Genomic DNA, 8,872 nt, shown 5'->3' with positions numbered 1-8,872 from the left:
TTATTGTGTGGGAGGGATTAAGTGAGAGAATGTATATGCATGTTCTAATGCATAGTAGGAACTCATTAAATGTTAGCTGAGTGAATGGAGCTGATTTCTTCGGGAAGAAATTTATCCTGATTTATAGGTTGCTGAGTTCCCTGTGATTCCTGTGGTGGTTGATGGCACCCGGCATAGCAGTAATAGCCTGGTTTGCTTACACATAAGCTCAACATAGCATGTCACAGACTTCCGTGCTGTCCCCTCTGGGCCACTGTGGTTTCTTTAAACGGTCCCATTCAGAATCTTAAAGTTGTTGCCAAATGTTTCAGTACTAACCAGTTTAATTTTCTTCCTTTTAGGTGCGGAATGGCCACATCAAAAGAATCACTGATAATGACATCCAGTCCCTGGTGCTGGAGATTGAAGGAACAAATGTCAGGTAGGCTGAACTCTGTTTTCCTAGAGACACTGTCCAAGGAGGCGGCACCTCATGAGGCGAAAGGCACAGCTGTCTGGTCAGGCCACCGGGTGTGAATCCAGCTCTGCTACTTGGAGTTTACCCGGGCAAGTTCCTCCGTCTCCTTGGCCTTTCTTTCCTCATCTGTAAAATGGGAGAACAGTACATCTTTCCTGAAGGGTGATTGTGCAGATTAAATGAGTGAATGTGGATAAAACACTTACTAGTAGAATCTGCTTAGCACATGTTAAGCGCTGTGCAAATATTAGATATTATTAATATTTAACCAAGGTGTGTGTGTGTTGGGGGTGGCCATTGTGGGCTTTGGTGCCAAAATGGTCTTAGTTTTGGCTTTCTATCATTTGTTGGTTCTCTTAGACCAGAAGTAGATCTTCTCTCACTGGAAGAACTGCCTCAGATCCACTGGTCTGGTTTTGCTTTTCAGGTATTTTATTGTTGGTGTCTAGTCCTATGTTGAGCTTTTGTTTCAGAGTCCAGCATTTTTTTTTAAATTATTCGGGAATATGTTCTTATTGATTTTTAGAGAGAGAGGAAGGTGGGGGGAGAGAGAGAGAGAGAGAGAGAAACAATGATGCGAGAAAGAAACATCAATCAGTTGCTTCCTGTGTACATCCTGACTGGGGATCGAACCTGCAACCCAAGTATGTTTCCTAACCAGAAATCGAACCCTCAACCCTTTGTGTATGGGATAATGCTCTAACCAACTGAGCCACCTGGCCAGGGCCAGAGTCCAGCGTTTTTTAAAGCATTAGCTGACTTAAGGGTTGAGGGCTTCATTGGCTGATGTGTCTGGAACTAGTAGATCTGCCTTTCGATTTATCCTCTTGGGCCGTGGGTTGTTGCTGTGCGTACACAGAGGAAAGGATCAGTAGTGTGTTTATTGGCATTTCCTTCTCTACAGCACCACATACATCACGTGCCCTGCAGACCCAAAGAAGACATTAGGAATTAAACTTCCATTCCTTGTCATGATTATTAAAAACCTGAAGAAATACTTTACTTTTGAAGTACAGGTAAGTGTGCACACATGAATGTACATGTTCTTGGCTGTGCCAGAGAGGTGTCCCATCAGCCTATAGGAAAATGTCTTCTTTACTGCCTGTGCCGTAAACTTGATTCAGCCCTTATTTTGACGTACATTTGGTATTAGTAATCATAATTTAATGCCAAGTTTTTAAAGAAATGATAAATTTAACTATAGCGATAAGATTTCAAAACTTAAGGGTTAGAGTAGTGTTCATTTGGGGAGTAACCGTTTAATACTGAGTTATTGTTGGTCTCTATTCTAGTGGCTGCCTCCTGCACGTCCCTACTGGGGATCAAGCCTGTAACCGGGCATGTGCCCTGATTTGGAATTGAACCATGTGGTGTATGGGTCCACGCTCAACCACTAAGCAACACCGGCCAGGCTATTTCTCGTAGTTTTTATTTTCAAAGGGAAGAATGTTTATGAAGTCATTCTATGGCCTGAGAGCCTGGTGGGTGGGTGTGTCATATGTCATAAGCAGCTGGTGTTGTCTTGGCAACAAATAAGATAAACTTGCTCCTTCCAGGCCATCTGCATCCAGTGTGACCTGTGTCTGGTCTGTTTATCCTCCCTGGGGCCTCAGCCTTGGAAATCAGGGCTGTGGAAGTTCAGGTCCTTGCCGTACCCAGATTGCTAGCTTCTTCCGGGGTGGAGGGAGCGTGACTCTTGTCTCCATTTCACAGGTACTAGACGACAAAAATGTGCGTCGGCGATTCCGGGCAAGTAACTACCAGAGCACCACCCGGGTGAAACCCTTCATCTGCACCATGCCCATGCGGCTGGATGACGGCTGGAACCAGATTCAGTTCAACCTGTCCGACTTCACTCGGCGGGCGTACGGCACCAACTACATCGAGACCCTGAGAGTGCAGGTGCCAGGCTCTTTCCAGATGGAGCCCACGTGGGACGGGGGGTGCTCTGTCACTGGCTTGGGTCCACGGGACAGAGAGTGGGTTTCTGGATCAGGCCCCCAAGTGCAGGGGGTTCTGCTCAGAGGTAGCGGGAGAATAAGGCGAGCAAATCCCTCTTGTCAGAATCCACCCCAGGCCAAGCAGGAGTCGCCAGGGGATGACGCTTGGACAGCACGTGGGGCGGGGGAGTTCTAGGAGGACCGGGAGATGAGGAAGGACAGTCACGTTGAGTTTCTCAAAATAAGCCTGGTGCCCACAGATCCACGCCAACTGCCGCATCCGCCGGGTTTACTTCTCAGACAGACTGTACTCAGAGGATGAACTGCCTGCGGAGTTCAAACTCTACCTCCCGGTTCAGAACAAGGGGAAGGTAAGCAGCCAGGGCCCCGAGGAAGGCCGGGCAGTGGGTCGGGAGGCTGTGTCCTGGCCAGTGCTCTGCGTTGGCGTGGAGAATGGGGTGCCTTTCCATCGTGAGACCCGAGTCTTCCCACCCTCAGCACTGAGTCAGGAATGAGCCTGGAAGGTTCTGCTGTGCTCCTCCATCTCCACAGGTGATCCTGCCCCTCCTGGGGGTTCGGGGTGCAGGGCATCACAGGCACCCATCAAACCACTGTTTTAAAAGTCCTCACCAGAGGCCGAGACCGGTTTTGCTCAGTGGATAGAGCGTCGGCCAGAGGATATTTTTTCCATTGATTTTTAGAGAGAGTGAAAGGGAGGGAGGAGGGAGCGGGGAGGGCGGAGAATCATCGATGTGAGAGAGCCACATCGATTGGTTGCCTCCCGCACATGCCCGACCAGTGCTGGGGATCAAACCGCAACTGAGGTACGTGCTCTTGACCCTTTGATCCACAGGCCAACACTAACCACTGAGAAAACCTGGCCAGGGTCCATGGAACCCCTTTATCAGCCCGTTGCTCTCTCCTCTGACACGATGGCAGCGCTACCTGCCTGCAGCTGCTGACGTGTGCATTTCCTGCAGCTCAGCATCCTGCGTGCCACAGAGCTCGGGGATCAGGGCGCTGACCATCTATTTCTGATAACTTGAATCGGTGCCTCTTTTTTCTCCCTTTAGCAATAACTAGAATGCAACTCAAGGGATAGACCCTGGACCCAACTCTTAGTTTTAAAGGAAACTATCTGGAGGACAATGCAGAAAAACAAATATTTCTATTAGTTCACTGTGCTGTGGTTCTTTTGTCTACTCCTTGGTGTCCCTTGTCGCGGACACAGTGACCATGTCGTACGTAACGCATCGTAAGTACAGTGGGGAGGCGGGGCTGCTGGCATTTTTCCCGCTGCCACCCCAGCGCGTGGGAGATACTTCCCACGAGCTTACAGAATTAAAAGTGTCCATTTCAGACCAAAATCTCTTTCTACGGTTTGTTCTTTGTTTTATATATTATCTAAATATATGTATATGCTTGTAATACTCATAATCTGGAAATGAATAAAATGTTATATTCTTGGTTTGTACATTTGTTCTTCGTTTGTGTCTTTTTTAATGGTGACGTTTCTAGTTTGTGTCTTTTTTAATGGTGACGTTTCTCTTTTCTTTGTGGTATGAAAATAGAACTCTTTCCAAAGACTGGCCCATGCATTCGTGCTGTGCAATAGCTGGCAGTGAGTGCTTAGAACAAGACTGAGCTATAGATACTGACTTGGAACAACTTTCAAGATGAACAAGTGGAAAAACCCAGGAATGGTGCAGGACTAAGCGAGTCACTAAGTGACTCACCTTCCTGAGTCACTGAAGACCAAGCACATCTAGTCTGATTGCCTCTGTATCAGCAACGCCCCCAGCGCTGGGGCGGGCACCGCCTCCCACTCAGGCTCTACAGGAAGTACCTCCCTGGACTTGGGGGCTTCGGGGAAAGCGGCTTCTTTAAGCACAAATCACTTGAGACCTGAAACCTCCTGCACTTGCCCACTCGCACTCATTCTGGGCCACGCTGGCTTAGACAGGTAATTAATTTACGCACGTGAAACCCTTAGCTCCCGCTCTACACGTGTTCATGCCTGGGGAAGCAGTTGGGGCGCAGACAAGAGCACATGTAGATGCACCTAGATGACCTTGAAGGCCACACAGCACAGTGATTGCATCTGAAGAGAATGGTTATGGTACCCCTGGATGCTTTGTTGGACACTGAAGAATATTTTTCAAAAGGTAACATTTATGTAATAGAAACGTGGAAGTCAGAAGGAACGAAGGGCCATCCTAGGCACCGCGTTCTCCTTCCACCGGGAGAGGCCGGGGTGGTGGGCAGAGCCGTGGCTTTGATGAGAGGTGAGAGCACGCAGTGCCAGCTGGGGTTGATGCCTGCCTCCTGAGCAGTTAAATGGTGAGGGCACCGGCTCCAGGTCCTCCTCGGAGCCTGCTCTGGGCCAGCTCGGCCAAGTCTGCGAGGGGCAGGGGCTGCAGGAGGGAAGGGTGGACGAAGGAGCCCCTCTCTGCCTCATGGCTCAGTTCCATTTCCCCTCAGTCGTTCGCTGCCTGGCACGTAGGTGGGCTCAGCTCATAGTACTTGGCCCTTTGTCTCCTGCTAACGACCAGACTGGAGCCCCTTCCCCCTGGGGGCCGCCCTCTCCTTTGCGAGCCACCGGCCGGCCATTCACACCAGGTGACTGCTCTTTCCGGGCCAACGCGTCACATCTGAGTGTTGTCCGAGTCCCATCCTTCCATTCCTGCCTTAGACTCCATGTGTCTCCGGAGCTTTCTGGGTTTCAGGGGGAACCTCAGAAAAGGAGGGGGGTCGGGGATTCACAGAGCCGCTTGTCTCTGGCCACTGGAGCGAGGTCTTCCCTCCAATCTGGAGTCTGTTGTGGATGAAAGATGCTTTTGTGGAGCCAGAAAGCGGGTTAACTTCTCTCCCCTCGGTGCCGGGTGTCAGCGATGTGCCCTGGAGCCCGAGAAAGACAGTAACACGCTCTCCTCACACACAGCCCCCTTCACCGCGCTGGCCGGACTATGTATGGCCATTACCTCACCGCCCTCTCCGGGGTGGAAGGCAGCAGCTGTTGCCTTTCCAGATGCTTCTCATAGCCATCCGAGAGGAAGTGAGGGGGCGTCAGGGTGATGCCATGAATTATCTAAGCTGGCTCCGGGCCAGCGCGCATGGTGGCACCAGCGGCTGCCCGGCCTGGCCCTCGGCTCCCAGCTCACCAGGAAGATGACTGGTGAGGCCACAGGTGGGGGTGGGAAGGACAGGCTGTGGGGCCAGAGTGACCTCAGACTGTGGAAGCTGGAGCGGGCAGGCACCTATCTAGCTCCCGGCGGTCAAGGCGCTTTAGAGGAACCACCTTCCCAGCGGGAGTGAGTTCACGGCATGAACTCGGGGGGACAGGTGCACAGCCACTCCCAACAGGGCTTGTTTTGGGGGAGGGCAGACCCACCAGGGCCCCTGTTTGCCACTGGCCCGTGGGCTGCCTCCCTGCAGCCAGGCCAGCCCCTGCTTGGGTATCTCTGGAGGAGACAAGTGGGCACCAGAGAACCCGAGTGGGTCTTCCTGGCACCTCGGCAGCTGGAGCCAAAGCCTCGGGGTCGGAACTCACTGGAAAAGGTCTTGGATCTCTCCTCTGAGCCCCTCGCGCCCTGATGAGGACACTGCAGCCGGAGAGGCACGGGCTAGCCCCCTAAGCGTGGCAGGGGCAGAATGAGGACCCAACCCCATGACGGGAGTCAGAGGCCAGCCCTGTCCTCCCTGGTGTTGGCGTCCCTGCCTCCTGCGGGGCTGGCTGTGCCCTTTTTGTAGAGTACATTAGGTCAGATCGTGTCCACCTGGTGGCTGGGCCAGGCCAAATGTGTCTGCTCAGGAGGGGTCAAGGGCTAGACCAGTGATGGCGAACGTATGACACATGTGTCAGAGGTGACATGCAAGCTCATTTTTTTGGTTGATTTTTCTTTGTTAAATGGCATTTAAATATATAAAATAAATATCAAAAATATAAGTCTTTGTTTTACTGTGGTTGCAAATATCAAAAAATTTCTATATGTGACACGGCACCAGAGTTAAGTTAGAGTTTTTCAAAATGCTGACACGCCGAGCTCAAAAGGTTCGCCATCACTGGGCTAGACTGAGCTCTGCCTTCGCAGTGAGGGCTTCCTGGTTTGTCACTCCTTGATCACACATTAGCTGAACTCCAGGGCCTGGGGCTGAAAAGCTGTGGGGTAGCCCAGCCCGCATGGTTCGCACCAAAAGGTTGTGGGTGTGATTCCTGGTCAGGGCACATACAGGAAATGGCCAATGGATAATTCTCACACTGATGTGTTTCTCTCTCTCTTTCTCTCTCTCTCTCTCTCTCTCTCTCTCTCTCTCTCTCTCTCTCTCTTTCCTTTCCCTCTCCTTCTCTGAAATCAATAAAAAAAATATTTTTTAAATAAAAAAAGAAAAGCTATGGGGCAAAGGTTTGTGTTGAACTAATGGACATAAAATTAACACATGCTCATGGGAAATTGAAACTGTACAAAGAATCCCAGTTCCCATTCCTGAACTGAAAGTGTTTGAGTGGCCAGGCAATGTTTTAACGACTTTCCATGTACTTGTTTTACTGAATCATCACAACACAGAATTAGGAGCGATTATTGTCATTTCACAGATGAGAAAACCAAGGCACAAAGATCAGAGTGGCCAAGCTTACACAGCGATGCCCCAGGTGGTGGAAGCTGGTTTCAAACTCAGCCTGTTTAACCCCAGCACTGGGCTCTTCAGTTACTCGACTTTTCTGACCCACTATTTCCTCATCAACAAAATTAGCCCGATGATAGATCAAGTGTGTTATCTCCACATAATGGAATACTACGCAGCCATGAAGAGTGCCAAAGTACAGCGAGGGGCAATACCACAGGACAGCCACACAACCATAATGCAGAGTGAGAATAGCAAGGCACAATATATTAGAGATGACCCCATTTCTACAGGATTTATAAAAAATATATTTTTATTGATTTCAGAGAAGAAGCAAGAGGGAGAGAGAGAAAGAGAAACATCAGTGATGAGAGAGAATCATTGATCGGCTGCCTCCTGCACTCCCTACACTGGGGACTGAGCCCGCAACCTGGGCATGTGCCCTGACCGGGAATTAAACCGTGACCTCCTGGTTCATAGGTCGACGCTCGCCCACGGAGTCACACCGGCCGGGCTCCACACCATTTTTAAATAGGCGAAGGAATATATTGTTCTGGGATGCATCTATAACGACAGCCTCTAGTGAGGCAGGGGACAGTGTCTCGAAGCTCAGGAGAGTGATTCACCTAGCGTTGGGGGTGGGGGGGTGGGGGACACAAGTGACCACTCCCCTTCAGGGGGCTTCCGGGGACCCCGAGGCTTTATGTCCTAACCGAGGTCGTGTTCACACAGGGGCGTGCGCTTCATTACTATTTCAATTACGTACACCAAGCTATTCTGATTATGTTTCTCAATTTTAAAACAGTTCGATTTAGATGACTGCGCCCTGGCCTATTAAAATGCAGGCTCGTGGGGCCCAGCTCATTAACATGCAGATTCTCTTTCAGGAGATCTAAATCTGGCCCAGAAATCTACATGTTTAACAGCTTCCCCTGATGATCTGTGATGTTTCTGTCACTTGAGAAGCTCCTCCAAACTGGAGGGAGCAAGAATTGATGGGATAGCTTCCGAGTGCAGAAAGGCCAGATGCTGGGAGGGGAGAAGGCATACAGCATCCCCGCCACGGGCACATCTGCAACCTCCCCCGGTCCCCTCCCCGGACACCTGCAGTTCCCTTTCTACAAATCCCTGCCTAGCAGGTAGCTTACATCTCTATACATTTTCCCATAATGCAAGCCGCAGGGCGCTCCCAGTTGTAAACCCACAAGGCATCGGACATCTGGCTGGAGCATGAGCCTTGGAAAAACCGTGCCTCTTGGTCTCCATGGTGTCTGAAGCAAAGCAAAAAAATAAAAATCTCCACCTCTGGATTTGAAGGAATGCACAGCTGTGATGGGGGGGGGGGCGGGGGGAGTGGAAACACATGGACAGAACCCTCATTACAGGGGTGGAGGGCGTCACTATTGCATGAGGGTAATAACTATAAGGCCTCTGCCATCGCTTGGGTTTCCCCCAACACTTTCTTCCTTTACATCTTACGTCTTGAATCCTGGTGTTTGGGGAGGGAATACAGGGAAGGCAGTGAACACAGTAGGACGGATCCACGCACTCTAGCCTTTGGGTTCCGAGTCGCCCTCCAAAGCCGCCTCGGCTGCCCTCGTGTTCACTTGCCCCACAAAGCATCCTCCCACGCCTGGGACCTCTGTTCTTGGTATTGGAAACCGACCCATCAGATTCGCGGGGATTCAGGCGCCTCCCCCCATCAGAGAGGGGAGGCGGAAGTGTTGTCCCCCGTCCCAGCGGGCTGCCTGGTGGTGGGCTGTGAGAGCAAATCGCAGATCCGAGTACAAACTGGCCAGCGAGCCTTTCTTCTTCCACAGCAGACGCGGGCTTTTCCCACAGGGACCGGTTC

General features: G+C 51.0%; 1 protein-coding gene across 2 annotated transcripts; it reads left to right on the top strand.

The window, feature by feature from the left end:
- The first annotated feature begins 319 nt into the window (after positions 1-319).
- On the top strand, positions 320-3,764 carry CFAP20 (cilia and flagella associated protein 20). 2 transcript variants are annotated; one of them, XM_015559003.1, is made up of 6 exons: positions 320-421; positions 818-884; positions 1,362-1,473; positions 2,171-2,359; positions 2,658-2,768; positions 3,471-3,764. In XM_015559003.1, exons 3-6 carry the CDS (start codon positions 1,429-1,431, stop codon positions 3,474-3,476), a joined length of 351 nt encoding a protein of 116 aa, XP_015414489.1. In that variant the 5' UTR covers positions 320-421; positions 818-884; positions 1,362-1,428; the 3' UTR covers positions 3,477-3,764. The 2 variants fall into 2 exon arrangements, with proteins under 2 accessions (XP_015414489.1, XP_015414484.1); XM_015558998.1 differs by lacking the exon at positions 818-884.
- Positions 3,765-8,872: the final 5,108 nt, after the last annotated feature.

Source organism: Myotis davidii, unplaced genomic scaffold (assembly GCF_000327345.1).
Source record: "Myotis davidii unplaced genomic scaffold, ASM32734v1 scaffold590, whole genome shotgun sequence".
In the NCBI taxonomy this organism is placed as follows: Eukaryota; Metazoa; Chordata; class Mammalia; order Chiroptera; family Vespertilionidae; genus Myotis; species Myotis davidii.
The sequence above is the reverse complement of the archived record's forward strand: the minus strand, read 5'-3'. Positions and strand labels throughout refer to the sequence as shown.